At 58.1% G+C, this 17,122-nt stretch overlaps 1 protein-coding gene across 2 annotated transcripts in view; it reads left to right on the forward strand.

Moving 5' to 3' along the window:
- The first annotated feature begins 802 nt into the window (after window positions 1-802).
- RASGEF1A (RasGEF domain family member 1A) overlaps window positions 803-17,122 on the forward strand; it is a 30,193-nt gene continuing 13,873 nt past the window's right edge. For both annotated transcript variants that reach the window (XR_004682793.1, XM_035024500.1), the window contains exon 1: window positions 803-872. Coding sequence is in view for 1 of the 2 variants with exons in the window: in XM_035024500.1 (XP_034880391.1) it covers window positions 855-872 (18 nt within the window). In the remaining variant the exon portion in view is untranslated. The remainder of the gene's footprint in view (window positions 873-17,122) is intronic.

Below are 17,122 nucleotides of genomic sequence, written 5' to 3' on the forward strand. Positions count from 1 at the left end.
CCACGCCATGTCTCAGATTAGTCCTCCCACAAAAGCAGCTGCCGTATCCCCTGTGTTCACTCAAGGAAATGGAAGAACAATGATCGGTGTGACGCTTGAGACCAGAGTGAGCGCCCCGTCAAGGGAAGCATTCAAGCCAAATGCTGGCCAAGCACCTGCTCTGTAGTGGATATCTACGATGAGGTGAGGTCGCAAAGGTGGAAGAGATGCCCAAAGGGAGGAGATGGGGTCACAGCGGGGCTCTCCGCGAGCGGGATCTCACCAACACATGTGCTCGCATCCCGCACTGAGTCCCGACCGACAGAGCACCCCTTCGCCCGGTGGCACATAGGCGCCCTGCAGCATCGACGGCTGGTGCGGCCGACCGACTGACGCCACGGCCCCCTGGCCCTGTACTCCCAGCGCCCCGAAACCCAGCACCAGGCCCGTGCGCCCTGCCCTCGCCGCGCCCCTCGCCGAGCCCCTCGCCGAGCCCCTCGCCGAACCCCACCCCGTCCCTTCCCCGCCGCCCTCCGAGCGGCGTCCCCCGCCTCGGGCCCCCTCCCCTGCCCCGCTCCGCCCCGCCCCGCCCCGCCGCGGCACGCCCCACTCCGTCCCCTGCCCCCGCCCCCGCCCCCGCCCCCGGCCTAGGCTCGGTCCCGTTTCTGGCTTGACCCTGCTTTCCCCCAGCCTAACCCCGCCCCTGGCCCCGCCCCGCCCCGCGCAAGGCTGTGAGCGAGCCGGAGGGCAGCGGGCATGGGGAAGCCCGCGGGCGGGGTCAGGAGGCGGGAGCTTCCTCGGCGCTCGGGGAGAGGGGCGGCCGCTCGCCGGGCGCTCGCAGCGCAGGGGTACAGCGCGGCGAGCAGGCAGCCAGGATGTTTCTGGAGCCCCAGGTAGGGCTGCGGCACGTGGCGGGTGCGGGGGGGCGGGTCGCGAGGCGGCGACGTGGGTGCGCACGCAGAGCAACCCCTCGGTTCTTGCGCCGCGGAGAGCTCGGGAAGAGGTGCTGACCTCCGGCAATTAGTGAGACCATCCGGAACATCTCTGGCCCCGCTCGGCTCCGAAGGAGCCTGCCCTGGGGAACCACTCCCTCTGCGCGTCCCCACTGGGGCACCTGCTGCCAGGTGGGCGGCGCCAGGGCTCAGAATGGGTGGATGGCTCAGGCTGCCACTGCCCTTCCTGGCCTGGCTTGCTGATGCCAGTGATCATCTATGGCTGGAGGGCACCTGCAAACCTAGTAGGAACCCCTATGGGGTGAACAGGGCCAGGGAGGCAGGAGACAGCAGCCCCAGCAGCAGGGCCAGGAGGAGGGTCGCTGCCCTGGGACTGGCGGTCAGGCTTGTTAGAGCCAGGACGACCCTGGATCCTTTCCGAGACTTGAGGGGCACAGAACCACCTGTTTGCCCGGAGGAGGTGGGGGAGAGGAGGAGGTCTGCGACGAAGTGCCCGTGGGAGGTGTGTATGTGTGTGTGCCATGTGTGGGCGAGAGTGAGAGTATGTGAAAATGCAGGCATGTTTATATATGGGGTGTGTATGTGTGAGGGAGAGAGGGAGGAAGAGGTGTGGGGGGGCAGGGTTGTGCCTGTGGGCCCACAAATGCCTGTGTATTTAAGGAGAGTGAGCTCCAGGGTGAGGGGCAGCTTGCTTTCTGCAGGAAAGGAGACTGAGAACATGTCCTGGACTTAATCCGGAGCATGAGGCAGGGTGTTGCATTTCCATGGCTTGTTTATTAGAACCCATCCTTTTGAGACGGACTGGCGGTGTGATTCAGGGACAGGGTGCTGTCCCCGTTCCCAGTCCCCTTAGCATGAAGCTGACTGCACAGACCTGAGAGCTCGGGCCCAGTGAGGGCGGGGGGCACAGAAGAGGCCTCGGCTGAGCTGGCCAGCCTGGTGTGCCGAAGATGCAAGGCGTGTTTGTTTCCTCATTCATCACTTATTCAGCACACATTTACTGAACGCCTGTTGTGGGCAGGCATTGTGGCTGCAGCAGGGAACCAAACACCACAGTCCCTGTCCTCCTGGAGTTCACCTTCTAGCAAGTGAGACTGGGGGAAAAGCACAATCAATAGATGCCACATGAGGGGCACCTGGGTGGGTCAGTTGGACGAGTGTGCAACTCTTGATCTCGGGGTCATGGGTTTGAGCCCCATGTTCAGTGTAGAGATTTCTTTAAAAAAAAAAAACTTAGAAAAAAATTAAATACAATGCGGAATGTTGCATGGTGGTAAGTGATAAAGAGAAAAAGTAAAGCAAGAAAGAGGAATAGGACATATGGAGGGTACGTCGGTCAGAATAGTTTAGGTTATCTGCAGAAACAGAACAACCCCACCCCCCAAATCCAGTGGCTTTTAACAGCACAGTGCAATTTGGACCTTGCTCTTGGGGCGCCTGGGTGGCCCAGTCGTTAAGCGTCTGCCTTCGGCTCAGGTCATGGTCCCAGGGTCCTGGGATCTAGCCCTGCATGGGGCTCCCTGCTCCACGGGAGGCCTGCTTCTCCCTCTCCCACTCCCCCTGCTTGTGTTCCCTCTCTCCCTGTGTCTCTCTCTCTCTCAAATAAATAAAAAAAAAAATCTTAAAAAAAAAATTTGGACCCTGCTCCAAGCCTTCTTCACTCAAGCTCCCAGGCTGACATGCTCCATGGCAGAGCGGAAGAGAGGCTCCTGCCCTAGAATGTTCATGTCCCACCTGTCACTTCTGCTTGTTGCTCTTGAGCCAGACGAGTCACATGGCCCCCTCAGTATCACAGTAATGACAATCCTGCCCAACCTGGCAAGTCGGGCCCAGTGTACTGACCACCACTTTGGGGGTGCTGTTGGTGCCTGGGGTAGGCAGTTAGGGGAGACCTCGGCGTGTGTGGCTGCACGCGTGAGGAGCTGACAGAGGCGGAAGGGAGCTAAGCGGCATGGGAGTGGAGGGGTACACCAGGAAAACACGAGGCAGGGCTTTGAACAGGAAGCCACCTCTGTGTCCAGAGGCCAGACTGGAGGCTGGATGTCAGGAGCAGAGCAGGCAAGAGGGAGAGGAGGGGGGGCCCGCACCGGGGCCCGGGGGCTCAGATCGGGGAGATAGCGGTGGAGGAGAGAAGGGCCGATCCAGACACGCTCTGAAGTAAAGCAAGAGACCTTGCTGAGGGCCAAGATGTGCCGCTGGGGACAGAGAGAGGCAGGCTGACGCCAGGAGGGAGGACATTGCCCTCAGTAAAAGGTGGGAAAGGATGCAGGGGGAACGGTTGGGGGTGGGCAGGAGGCAGAAGCAGCTTGGCATCCCCTGGGGAGATGTGGCCCCGCAGTGGGCGGGCAGGCTGGAGCTTGGGGAGAGGTCTGGCAGGGAGTGCTAACTTGGAGCCCCGGCTTGTCCTATCCTGTGGGCCCCTTGCTGCCTCCTGGCCCACCGCCTACACCTCTGCCTGCTGCCCTGGCGCAGCCTGCCCCAGGCCCCACACCACCATCTTGCTGGTTCTAACCGCTGGGGCGGGGGCCCCTCATGTGAGCTTCGCCAGGGGCAGCGAGGTGGGCTTCGGGAGCTGCAGAATCTCGTGTTGACCTGGCTGCCGTGTGCATCTGGGACTGGCCAAGGGCAGGAGTACTGGGGACAGCACTGGCTGCAGGTCCCGTACCTACTAAGCACGGGACCACAGTGGTGCGGTCTTTAAGGGCCAGGCACTATGGAGGGCTGCTTGGGGGAGAGAGTCACATGTTGCTTTGGAAGAGGTGAGGTTTGAATCAGGAATGACGTGGCCTATGTTGGAGCTGGGGTACCTGTGGAAGCTGCCTGTACCTTCCATACCTCTGGCCTTCTGGGGCCTCATCCTCCCGGGTAGCCGCTGGTGAGTGACCCGGAGAGGGCTGGGTCTGTCAGGACTGCTGTGTCAGCCAGGAGACCAGTTCTGTTTCCTTGCTCTTTCTTCTCCTAACCTACTGGAAAACCCCTGGTCATCCTTGGAAGCCCACCTCAAAATCACCTCTTTCAGGAAGCCCTCCTTGACTTCTTCCTATACAGAGTTAGTCCCCCACCCTGTGCTTCCTCAGTATTCAGCACAGACTCTGGTCCTGAGCTGCTCACGCTGCGCCGTGGTGTTATGTCCGTCTGCCCTGGCAGATACCGAGGTCCATGGTTCTTCCATCTCCAAGTGTGCAGCACAGATCTGTAAGGCCTCATGGATGTTGGTTGACTAAGTGAGGGAAGGAAGGAAGGAACAAACACGAGGACTGAAATGGCCCATGGAGACTGCTTAGTTCTATCTCCTTGTTTTACACATGGGGACACCGAGGCCCGCAGTAGCCTGGCTTACTTGAGTTCAGGAAGGAGCTCAGGGGCAGAATTGGCTCCCAGACCAGGATTCCTCCACTGTGCCGGGTTCTGGGCTGGCCGGGTCCTTGAGGGTTCCAGGACAAGGGGGGATCCCAGAGGCCGACAGGTTGAGGGGCCCTGGGGTGAGTGGTCAGGTGTGAGCATATGCATGAAGGCATCAGGGTTTTGGAGTCTCAGGAGAAGGAGGGCAGCCAGGGACCTTTACTGGGGTTCTTCGGCCTCTCCCCTCAGAAGTCCTGCGGCTTGCAAGGGCTCTGGCCCTGTGGCCTCCTGTCACAGGTGGGGTTTCTCTGGCCAACCCACTGCCCTGCCCCTCAGCCTCCAGTGGAATAATCGCGCCCTGACTGTCCTGCTCACACCCGCCTGCTTGACTGGGGCCAAGCCCACGGCATTTCCCAAATGTCAGTGTGGCTGCCCCACCAGCCGCCCCCTGCCTGAGGGGTGGGGCTGGCGAGTGTGAGTCAGAGGACCCCGGGGGCCAGCTTCTGGGTCTCCCTTAACCCTCAAGAGGTCGCTGTGCCAGTAAGACAAGTGGAAACCCAGTCTCCAAGGTCAAAGGCTGCGGAGCTGACCTTCATCCTGGGGCTAACTGATCCCAGAGCCCGGCCTTCCTGTGAGCACCAGGGCCATGAGCAACATCCTTAGAAGAGGGCTGGCAGGTTCCCAGAGGAGGCTGGAAACTGGCAGTGCCCGGCCCAGAGGGCGCAAAGGGGTGGGGTCATGGCTGTGTGGTCAGCAAAGCGTGCTGTGCGCCAGGTGGCTGGCCGGGGTGGCTGACCTGCGTGGACACTGTGTCCCTGGCCAAAGGCTGGGACACCCGCAGAGCTGGGAGGTCCCAGGGCATGGGCTCACACACACCTCTCCCTATTGCTGCCGCTGGAGTGGGCATCACAGCCCCTGCTCCACGTAGACTGAGTGGGGATATCTTTGGGGACAGGGACACCTGTACCCAGGGGAGGTAGATAGGTAAGCTATTCATTTTTTAAAAATGTATGTTAAATTAATTGATAAGTGAACTCTCTCTTACTAGTTTGAACAGATTTTCAGTTTGGCTTCCTGGAAAGCCTAAGAAATTAATCAGATTATCTGCACATAAGGAACATTCTAGCTCTTCATTTCTAATGTATCTTTTATTTATTTTCTTATCTTATTGTGTTTTCTGAAAGGGGCAAAACAACATTAAATAATGGCAGTTGTCCTTGGCTTGATCTTCATTTTAATGAGAAGGCCTCTAATGTTTTACTAAGTCTGAAATTGGCTCTAAATTTCAATAGATATCCTTCATCATGAACAGGATGCTCTTCTCTTTCATTAATTGCCAAGCGTGTACACCAAGAATGGATATTAAATTTCATTGAAAGCTTTCCTATATCTAACAAGATCATCAAATTCCTTTCCTCCTTGGACCTATTAATGTGTTGACTTATTAGCTTCCCTGAGCTAGATCATCCTCATGTTTCTGGAATAAATCCCACTGGGTCAGACTCAATTGTGCTTTAAAATGCTTCTGGGTTCATTCTACTGATAAGTTGCTTAGGGTCTTTTTCATCTATATTCATAAGTAAGAATTTATCTGTACTTTTTATTAGGGGATAGATTTGTCACATTTATAAATCATAGTTATGTCAGCTTTGTAAAACGAGTAGGAAGGGTTTTCAGTATGAATTGTGTGGTTGAAATAGTTTAAATATCATATAAAATTATCTTATTCTCCAAGGCTTGAAATAATTAATTTTAGAAACTGTCTCAGCCAGGAGTTGGTTTAATTTTTCCCTACGGTTTGGTTGGCTGTCAACTTACTTTAATTTGCACTATGGTTATTGGTCTTTTGGGGTTTTAAGCATTTTTCGTCTATGTTGGTTATATATATTTTCTAAATAATATCCCAGTTCAAAATGCTTTCAGATCGTTTAGCACAGATTTATATAGTCGACTCTTTTAAAGTTTCTTCTCCATATCTGAGGCTAGATTCCCTTTTTCATTCCTAGTAGCTGTATTTTTGCATTTCCTCCCTCCTACCATCTTACCCCCCCTTCCATTCCCTCCCTCCCATCCTTCTGCTTTCCTTCCTCCTTCCCTTTCTTCCACCATTTTGTTGATTAGAACTACCAGAGGTTTATCTTTCTATTTTGTGTTTTGAAAAAAAAATGAGCCCTTGAATTCAATCAGCAAGTTCTATTCTCTGTTTCATTAAATACACTAATTTATCTTTCAGTAATTCCTTCTTGTAGTTTGCTTTGCTGCAGGTCTGTTTTGTTTGGAAGCTCTTTTTAGCTTTTTGAGTCAAGTGCTGAGTTCATTTCCATTTTTTCTTGTTTACTTAAAATATATTGAAGTCTATGAATATTTCTCTGAGAACAGCTTTGGCCATATCAAATTTCATGAAGAGTTTTCTTATAAGGGTTATTTCTCTGATGTGTCTGTAATTGGAGTTTTGATTGCCTCTTTAACACAGACATGATTTAGGGAAGTTTTTTAATCAAGTGGGTAGACTTTTCATCGTTTATTAATATCCAGCTATTGTGTTAAGTTGTGTCCACAGAGTTCGGTCACCCATACATTTCTGTTTGGGGACTCCTTTGGGGTTTCATTGGTGATAGGATGTGTGAACACTGCAGGTGAATACTCTGGATGGAAGAATATGGCTTTCTGTTTTGATAGCATGGTTTCCATGTACTGTCTCCTCATGCTTCCATGCCCCTGGTTCAAGGGAATGCACTGCACTCTATTTATTCCTTTCTACCCCTTGTCTCTGGGTATCCACCACTTGTCAGAAACTGTAGAAGGTTCTAGTTGTTGTTCTGCTGTCTGTCTGGTCCATGAAGGGGAGCTCACTGCATTGTGCTTGGACTTGGACCGCTGACCCATTTCCTGGGCACAGCAGGGCGGGTAGAGTCTCCTGTTTGCTGGCGTCTGCCAGCAGGATGACAATTCAAGTAAAGGAAATTGATTTTTATTTGTTTTTTAAACACAAAGGAAAATCGTTGCTCAGCCTAATTAGATGTCATTTAAAAATAAAGGAACTGCGTGTTATTTTTCCAGAACCCAGCAACCCCAGGCAGCCTCGGAGGTGGAGGTTAACAATCATTCCTGGAAAGAAAGGTCTGAGCCACAGCCGGTCCCCCACCCCACCCATCCATGCTGAGGGGTCCAGCCTCCCTGCCTCTCAAGGACCCTCAGCTCTGATGCAGTCCCCTCACTGTTGCCCTCCTGGAACCTGGGCTCTTCCTACCTGACAGGCGGAGCCCTAGTGACGGGACAGGCTCTGAGTGCCAGCCTCTTGGGTGGCTGCTCCGCGGGGAAAGGGGGCCCTAGAGGAGCGGGTGCAGTAGAGGTGGGCATCTGTGCCCATGGGGCACCTTGAGAGGACTTTCCAGAAATGACAGGCCTGGCTCCCAAGTAGATCTCAGTTTGCGCATCCTCCTGTCCCAGCCTGCACCTCGCTCAGCCTCGGGAGTCCAAGCCGCCCACGGGCAGGAGTGCTGGGGTGACCCCTGTGGAATCCAGTGGAATGGGCCAAGGGGGAAGGAGGCCAGAGGAGAAGGGGCGAGTGGCCCGGGTGGGAGGCCAGCGTGCCAGCCGGCCGCCCTGCGGGAAAGGGCAGCGATTCTCTGAAATCCTACCTGCTCTGTCCCTGGGCCTCTCAAGGCTCAATAATGGGATGGTTATTGGTGGACAATGACATTTTGTCTCCCGAGCAGCCACCAGAAGAAGCTGACTAGACAGAAAGGGAGAAAAGAGGAGGGGGGGAGAAAAAAACAAGGAAAAAAGCCGGGCTCGGCGGAATTTGTATTTAGGAGTGTGAAGACGAGCTGGCAAGATTCCTTCACTCAATTCAAATAGTATTTGGTGCTAGGAAGGAATTCAGAAGGAAAAAAAATGAATCCTGCGTCTGTAACAAAGCTTTAATTATCAGCATGGCCCCCTAGGCCGGGCCTTTGTCGAGGCGGCGCCCCGCGAGGTGCTGCCTGGCTCTGGTTCCCATGGCAGCCGCCTCCTGGCTGGAGTCCGGCCCGCAGCCCTCCGCCAGGCCCGCAGGGGACGCGAAGGTAAATATGGCCCTTCCTCACGGCTTTCGTGGTGTGATTTCTTGAAGCTTGGCTGATGTAAAAAATTGTCACTCCTTGCCCTCCAAGAGCTCCTGCTGCGGACCTGGCGGGGTGGACAGACAGGTGGGAGCGGCAGGGTGCTCCTGTGGCCCGACCTGCAAGGATGGGACCAGCCAGGTCCTCCCAAGGACTTCCCTGCTGGAAAGTCCATGGGAGTGCAGAGGGAGGAGGGCTGAGGACCTGTGCACAGGGGTGTGTCACCCCCTCCACTCCCCCAACCCGGGGCAGGGGCCAAGCAGCCACCCCGAGGCCAGAGCCAGCTCTGAGCCCCACTTGCCAGGTCAACGGATGTGTCTGCCTGGAAGCAGGACGTAGCTTCTGTCTACTTTCCTCCTGTGGGCAGGAGGGGCCCGATGCTGTCCTGGGCATGGGGAGGCGACAGGGACCCCAGAGGTGGGGTCAGGGAGATGCCAGCCCTGGCCCCCATAATCTGTGTCTAGGAAGGCAGCAGGTAACTGTGATGACAAGTCCACCCAAATCAGCAGGTACTGAGTATGTCCTGAGCCTAGTGGCCTCGCTGCATGCTTACTGTCCCCGCTGTGGTTTTTTGCAGAGGAGGGTGTGGCTCTAGCTGGTGGGGTGGTCAGACCTCACTGCCAGTCCGCTGGATGCCCAGCTCAGGCTTGCAGCCAGACCCCATATACTTGCAGCATGTGGCCCCAGCAGACAGGACCGGGCTCCCTGGTGCTTAAGGGAGACACGCTGCAGCTCAAAGTTAGGAAGATCTGAGAGCTGGGGCTTGGGGAGGGGGAGGACAGCCCCCTCTCCCCACCCCGTGGGAAGTTCCTGCCTTAGGAGTGTCTGAATTCAGGCTGGGGGCTGCTTCTGTCCCGCTGCTGTTGGGGGCCGTCCTCCATCCCTGGGGTGGAGGAGCCGGAGGATGGGCAGCAGGTCTGGAGGAAGCAGCTCCCCAGTGGCCCGGGATCCAGCCCCCTGAGCCAGATGGCAGGCCTGGGGCCACTCTGGGGGCTGGGGCCACGTGTGGCTTGCAGGGTCTTGGCTCCTGGAAGCTCTCGTACCCACCAGAATCTATGGGAATGACTGAGCTAAGCAGGCCGACTCTCTCAAGCAGGTGTTACCTGTGCCCTTTGCAGATGACGCCCCGAGGGCTTGGCCACTGGCAGGTCACCCGCCGTCTGTCTGCCGGAAGGCCCCAGGAGGGGAGGGAGGCCACCCCCCCGAGAGTGTTCCAAGGCCCAGCGCACGGATGCAGCCCCAGCTCTAAGGAACTGGAGTGGGAAGAGGAGGAGAGGGAGGGAGGGACTCTGAGCTTGTCATGAATAACAGGGGTTTTAGGGTGGTGGGGAGAGGGGGGAGGACCAGAGAGGGGAGGTGGCTGCCCTTGGGGCAGATACTCCCCCTCCCCCTGTCTCCCTTCAGACTGCCCCACCCTTGCCTCTCCCCACTCCCTGGCTGCAGGCACTGTGCCCCCAACCCCGCCAGCCCAAGGGTCTAGCACGCAGCTGCTCCCAGCTAGTCTGGGCTCTTGGGCTTGGGTTTTCTGCCAGTTAGTGGGATCCGGGCACCCTCCGGATCTCTTCCTGTCCCCCAGCACCCTGCAATGAGGGTAGGACTGCGGAGGCCATGGTGAAGTGACCTGTCTGTCCCCTGCGGGCCCTCCGGCTTTGCTGCCATTTTCTGGTCTGTGACTTGGGAAACAGAAGGATCACAGGATAGGGGAGATTAAGTGGGATGATGGGGGGACTAAGGAGGCCCTGTCTCAGCCACCTAGCCTGTCTTGCCTGGGGCTGAGGTCTCAGTCTGGCCCTGTGCTTCCCAGCTGGAGGGAGGGAGGAAGCCCCAAGATGCTGGCCACAGCCTCCAGGCACAGAAAACACAATGCGTGTGTGTGATCGCCTGAGCTTCAGTACAAACCAGGAGGACTCCGAGACCGCCCCCTCCCCCTCCCCCAGGGGTGGCAGAGCCGGGAGGTGAGGTGGGCCCCTTGGCTCACCTGCTGAACATGCAGCTTTCTACTCCTCCGCCATCCCCAGTGGGCAGATTCTTAGTTATAATTTAGAGTCATAACATTCCAGAGAATCGAGGCCACCTTCACCATCCTGATGGCCTTCTCTTGGCAGGGGCAGCCCCCTCCCACTGCTGGCCCCCTTCAGGTGCTGTGACTTGAGGGGGTCCAAAGAGTAGGCAAAAATCTTCCTTGCTGCAAAGGATCCACTAAAGGTTTACCAAAAGATTTTGCATGTGTGCAAGGAATCCTATAAAAGTGTTGGGGGGGGCATGCATTTAAACAAGCATTTTTTTTTTTTAAAGATTTTATTTATTTATTTGACAGAGAGAGACAAAGCGAGAGAAGGAACACAAGCAGGGGAAGTGGGAGAGGGAGAAGCAGGCTTCCCTCCGAGCAGGGAGCCTGACGCGGGGCTCGATCCCAGGACCCTGGGACCATGACCTGAACCAAAGGCAGACGCTTAACGACTAAACCACCCAGGCGCCCCTTAAACAAGGATTTTATTTACAAATTTGTTTTGTCTTGCAACCTCCTGCTCACAGTTCCCTTCTGTGTAAAGTGAGGGTCCCCTCAGCCATTCCTCTTCCCAGCCTGCATCCCAAGGGGGTCAGCTTCGGATCCCAGGAGAGCCTCCTGGAAGGGGTGCTTCATCCTGGACAAACGCCAGAAGAGTCTCCCCGGAGCGCCATGTAGGCAGTGGAGGAAGGCGGGGAGGGCGCCCTGCCCACTGCAGCCCCGCATAGAGCCGCATTTAGCGTGGCTGAAAGATAATCAGGAAAATACTTGTTGGGAGTGAGCAAGCAAGACATGCTCCAGGGAAGATTTCCAGGGAGGCAGTGCGATGGAAGACTCCTAGGTCTTGGGGCCTGGAGGCCTTGGCACCAGCCCTTCCCTCTGCTCACCGTGCTCTTCCTTTTCCAGAAGTCTCTTTTAGGGAGGCCAGTCTCTCCACCTGGTTAGGTTACCATCTGCTCTGTCCCCACACTCCTGATCCCCTTCTCCTCTTCCTCTTCCACAGCACCGATCTCCTTCAAACCCCTAATAGCACACCCATAGATATGGATCGTTGTGCATGGCAGCCACAGTCTGCTCCAGTGGGGGCCCCGTGGGCACCCCCGTGGGCACAGAGAGCCTTGTTTCCTTCATTGGTGGATCCCCAGTGTCTAGGCAGGTCTTCGGTAACATTTGTGGTTGGATGGATGGTTGGATGAATGGGCAAGGAGTAAGGGTTCTGTGGGACACCCCACCTCCTACCGCACCCCAGTGCAAATGATTTTAGAGAAGCAGACAGCCCTAGAAGGGTGATGGGGGCCATGGTGCTCCTGCCCAACCTTGGCTGCCTCAGAGTCCCCAGCAGGGCTGGGCTCTGTGTGTCGCTGGCCCTGGTCCAAGTAGCCAGCATGATTTTCTCCCCAGTTGCAGCCTCTGAGTGCCAATGGGGCTCCTGCCTGTTCCCACCAAGGCTGGATTTTTCTAGAACCAGGATGCAACCCAGGATAGCTCCCTGAATGCACTCATTCTGAAATCTCTGCCAAAGGCTGCCCTCTTGGTTAAGTGGCCCACCAGGGTGGCCCACAGGGCTGGTACCCAGCTCTCTCTAGGAGCACGTTCTCTCTCTCCCTCTCCCCCTCCCCTCCTCCGTCTCTCTGTCTCTCTTTCTCCTCCAGCCAAAAGAGGGGAGACTGGCAAGATGTGTAATTTTCAGTTGCTAATTGTGATGCCCTGCAGCTTGCTGAGCTAAAAATAGTCTTCGTTTTTGTTGAGTAGGTTAAAAAATAGAAGCCCACGTGCTGCCTCTAAAAGAAGCATCCCTTGCGAAGCCTGGCTAGGCGAGGCCGGCGGGGGCCCCTCTTCCACCGCCGGGCACGTCCCTGGGCACTCATGCGGGATGGGCCCCGAAGGCCATTTTGTTCCCGTTTTCCAAGAAGCTGGGATTCTTAACTTCGCATCCGTAGGTGAACTTCTGGGAACCCATCAATCCCTGGAATTACATGCAGAATGCCGTGGGAGTGTGCATTTATCCACGTGTCCAGGGCCAGGGCCTCCGCCTTCCTCTGACGCTCAGAGGGTCAGGCCCCAGCCAGGGACATTGTTGAGCAGGAACGACAGTCCTGAGAAGGAGCAGGGATGTGGGGCTGACAGAGTCACCGCCACCTACCTGAGCAACGTTATACAAGTGCTGCGATGAACCGTGGGGGTCTCTGTGCCTCCCCCTGGCTTAGGGGGCATTGCATCATGTGAGATGTGTGATGCCCAGCCTCTGGCCGGGCTCCAGCTCCTCATGACAAATATTTGAAGGTTAGTCAAAAGAAAGCTTATCCCCGCTTCTGTGTTTCTCAGAAATTTCCAGAATTGCAGACTCCACAATCGGGAAGGGGTTCTAACATTCTGACTGTCCTGGGAACCTATCCCCGTTCTCCCCTTCAGAGTCGAATGGAGGCCTGACACTGTTCCTGTCCTGCTGTGCAGGGGACTGTCCCCTCCATGGGCTCTTGTCCCCACTATCGGCTAGGGCAGAGTTGGCTCTGTCTGAGGTTAGCCAGTTATCTTCTGTGTTCCTCCCTTAGTCCCTCTGGGGCTGAAGGAAGTGCTTGCTTCCTGCAGATGCCCTGGGTCGGGTGGAGCCCTGCCTCCCGTTGCCCAGGACAGGCCTTGGGGACAGAGCTGGTGTGGGGAGCCCCGCAGTGGGGCAGGCCACTGCCCCTCCCGGGATGAGGCTCCTGCCGCATCTGGCGGCTCTGAGTGAAGCCCCTGGGGGGTGCAGCCATGATCTAGAGGCTCCCTCCAGGGCTGGGAGGCCGGGGTGAGGGCCTGTTCGTGGGAGAGCAGACCATGGGCACGCGGACATCTCCAGGAAGGTGGCCGGGGCTGCCCGGACAGCCGTGAACGCGGACGGCTCGGCACACAGCGCAGTCATTGGATGTTTCTCCAGAGTCAGTGTCCTTTATATTCCCTCCCCGAGTATGTTCAAGTAAACTGTCGGTGAGGACATCAGCTCGTCCGCTGGGGGAGTGTTTTACGAGACTGCTGGGCGGTGTCAGGCTCCCCTGGGCCTCGCGGGGCGGCTCGGTACAGGGAGCAGGAAAAGCCCTCAGAAAGGAGGGTGACCCTTACCCAGGCCTGGGCGGACATGGGTGTATGGGACACGCAGTGATGGGCGCATTTTGGGTGCTCACAGCAGGCTCTGGCTGTCGTAGTGAGGCCCTGGCCTAGAAGGATCTGGGCCTCCGCCAGAGCTGCAGCTCCCAGGAGTCCGGGGGGCTCTGGGGGAGACGGCCGTGGCGTGCAGGGTCTGTGAAGGCCGTCTTGGGCACCGCTGGGGTTTGTGAGTCGAAGGACTGTGGCCCAGGTTACAGAAGGTGCACACAGGTACGGGGCATGGCTGTCCCTCCCAGGGCACATCTGGCTTTTGCACACGTGTGGCCCTCTATGTTTTGCTGCCCGAGGGAGGGGCACGCACCCTGAAGGGCCCCAGTTTGCTGGCGCCACGTCAGGAAACACTGTGGCAGTGGGTGGCACTCACATCTCCAGCGGAGGTCTCTTGAAGAGGCTGCACGAGGGAATTTGATTCATAATCCTCTACAGAAAACGAAAACTCCTCTTTCCCCATCTCCGCCAGGTCTCTCGGGCCACCGGGGCTGCCCGTGTGCTCACCCCTTAGTCTCTCCAAGTCTTTGAGACCAGCTGCCCCCACCCGCTGTGCTGCCCTCTCCTCCTCCTGGGCCCTCAGTGCACACTCTTGATGCTTTTGTCCTTTTGTCCGTGCGCGGGGAGGGGGAGCGTGTGCGAGAGGCGGGGCAGCTGCAGCTACTCAGAAGCGAAGTACTTTGGCTGGGTCCCCAAAAGGGGCCTTCGATCTGAGTTGCGTGGATGCAGAGCTCCAGACCGCCCCAGGCGTCCAGGACCACGTGCAGGCAGTCGGTGGCCGGGCGAGCAGAACCCGGAGACCGGGGTGATCTTCTGTACTCTCACGGCCTGGCGTGCGAGCCCTTGTCCTGGGCCGGAGCCGTCCTCTGGGCGTTCTCCCCTGCACTCCCCAGCCCTGCTGTGAAGTTCTGGGGCCAGTGCCCTGTCCCATAAGCTCGGCCATCAGCATGTGTCTATTGTGGGCGTGGCACGGGGGGACAGGAACGAGACAAATGGATGCTCTTCTCTGAGCCCAGCTTCCTCAGAGATTGGAGCGTGAGCCAAAGCTTACGTGTCTGCCACCTACTGGGGAGCGTGGTCCCCAGGAAGCAGGCGGGAGGGGATGGATGCGTGGGGTGCCTTCCTATAGGACTCCCTCTCACTGGATGTCTTTGGAGAGGCTCTGTAAAACTTTTCTAACTCGAACAGTCCATCTGGGGTGAGGAAGGGGAATTTAGCTCTGCCTCCCATGTCCCATTGATCCGAGCTCACCCCTGCGGTGTAACCTGGCCCCCCTGACTTCCGGGTTGTGCGTGGAGCCTGGACGGATGCACAGAACGTGGCCTCAGCGAGAACCCACAGCTGAGGGCAGGAGTCATGTGGCCTGCTGAGGGGTGAGGCCCTGGGCCAGGGGCTGGAGGTCAGAAGCGGTGGCAGCCAGTGCTGGTCACTCAGGTATCACTGAGGTCACTGAGGTCAGGCACAGAGGTGGCGGCCCGTGGTGGCATCTAGCACTGCTCCCGGGGCTACTGGCTTTCATTTTCTCATCTAGCCCTCACCACCACCCTGCCAGGGAAGTGGGCAAGAAACTATACCCAGTTGAGAGCAGAAGAAACAGGCTCAGAGCAGCTCAGAGGCTTCCCCATTGTCCTTGAGACAGTGTGTGTCTCCTGACTCCATTCTGGACTCTCCCACTGAAGTCCCAGACCTGAACCCCCATGAAAGGACCTGGGCAGGTGTGGGTGGGTGGTCACGGGTTGGGGTGCAGACGAGGAGCATTCAAGGAATGGAGTGGCAGGAGGCCGGGGGTTTCCCAAGGTCATGTCCCTTGTTGGGCCTTGGAGGGGGAGCAGAAGTGAGCGCTGAAGCAGGGGTAGCTGCAGGACCCCACTGTAGCCATTTCCTGTTCTGGGGAGCAACAGCACGTATGGCAGATGGAGCGGAGTGGTGCGGGGAGCCCCGGGAAGGGGCCCAAAGATGGAGAGGTTGACAGTGCAGCTTATTGCTTGGCCCACCTGGCCTGCCTCACCTACGGCCAGCCTCCTGGACACGGCTGGTGGCAGGTAGCGGAGGGTCCCTGGGACCAGCCCTCCCTGCTTGCCCCCATCCCACGCCAGCCGCCACGGTGCCACCCTCCCAGGGCAGGAGCAGTGGGCGTGGCCTCTCTCCCGGTCCCCTGGCCCCCCGGTCCCCTGGCCCCCTGGTCCCCCGGCTCCCTTTGAGACTTGGGGCCCAGGTGCAGGCAGGACTCCCCCGTAGACGCTCCCGGAGAGCAAGTAACACCAGGCGCGAGCCGGCCCGCGCTGGCCCGTGGCTGCCGCCTCTACACTCGGGGCCGGGTCTCTCCCGCCTGCGCCTGGGTACCGGGGCCCCGGGCCTGCCCTTGCGCTCACCTGGCCCCGTGAGGACGGTGGGAAGCTCGTGAGGCCCAGCTGCCAGGAGGCGGGCAATCACTTTCACCTGCCTCTCTGTGAGCCACGTCTATAATTGGCAGGTGCTTGCCTTCCTGCCCGAAGAGGAGGAGCCGCAAGGGGCGGAGGAGGCGGGGAGTGTGAGTCCATCTCCCACTCCCCGCAACAGGCTGCTGCTTTGTCCGGGTGGGCCCCAGCCTCGGGCCCCAGGGAAGTCGGTGTGGAAGGCTGGCCCACCCCGGCTCCGTCCTCCCCCGTCCTGGGCCTGGCCTCAGGAGGCTTCCAGAGCTCTCCTCCGAGTGTCCACAGCCTCCGGTCGTGTCTGGGTGTAGCCAAGGGCAGCAGAGGTGAGCGAGAGGCCCCCTGTACCCCCTGCTCCCATTTTCCCCTAGAAAACCCTGAAAACCGCCCGGCCAAGTCCGGTTAAGTCAGGATTGCTGGGGGCGGGTGGGCAGTGTTTTCTTAAACGCCCCAGGTGCTTCTGGAGTCCGGCGGCGGGACTGACCCGGGGGGAGGCAGGCTCTCCTCACCTGCAGGCGAACGCTCTCCAAGGCCCAAGCCTGTCCCACAAAAACGCCGTCTTGACGCGGCAGGCGGGCCGGGGCTGGAACCCGTCCTGCATTTTTGCGAGGTGGCCGGTGGAGGTGCTGCTGGTTGAGCCTCGCCTGGAGCAGAGCCGCTTTCTGAGAGGATCGAAAACTCCCAACTCCCGAGGACCGGTGAGTCCGACCGGGGCCGAGGCACCCCGCGCACCAGCCCCCTGGTGGTGCTGCTGCCGAGCTCGGGCAGCGCGCTGGCCTGAGGGCATCCGTGCGGGCTCGGGCTCTCTGAGGCCCCTGGGGACCTGTGCGTCCTGGGCAACCCCCACGGCCTGCGCCGGGTGCTGAGCGGGCACGTCTGTGGAGTTGGCTCCTCCTGGACGGGGCGGTGAGAGCACGTCTCACGTGCCACACTTTACACAAGTGCCCATTTCATCCTCCCAGCAAACCTCGGACGTAGCCCACCCTGTGCCCATTCCCCAGATGAGGAAGTGAAGGCTCCGAGAGGTCGAGGACCCTGACAGAGCTCCAGGTGGCCGGGCCACGCTCAGGTTCAGGTCCCCCTGACTGCCTTCACGGCCGTCCTGGCACTGCCGCGACCTAGCTGTGTGACCCGGGCTGGTCTCCTAGTCTCTCTGTGCCTTGTCCTCATCTGCAGCGTATGGAGAATAATGGG

The sequence above is a fragment of the Mirounga leonina genome, unplaced genomic scaffold (assembly GCF_011800145.1).
Source record: "Mirounga leonina isolate KUSES-001 unplaced genomic scaffold, KU_Mleo_1.0 Mir_114, whole genome shotgun sequence".
Lineage (NCBI taxonomy): Eukaryota > Metazoa > Chordata > Mammalia > Carnivora > Phocidae > Mirounga > Mirounga leonina.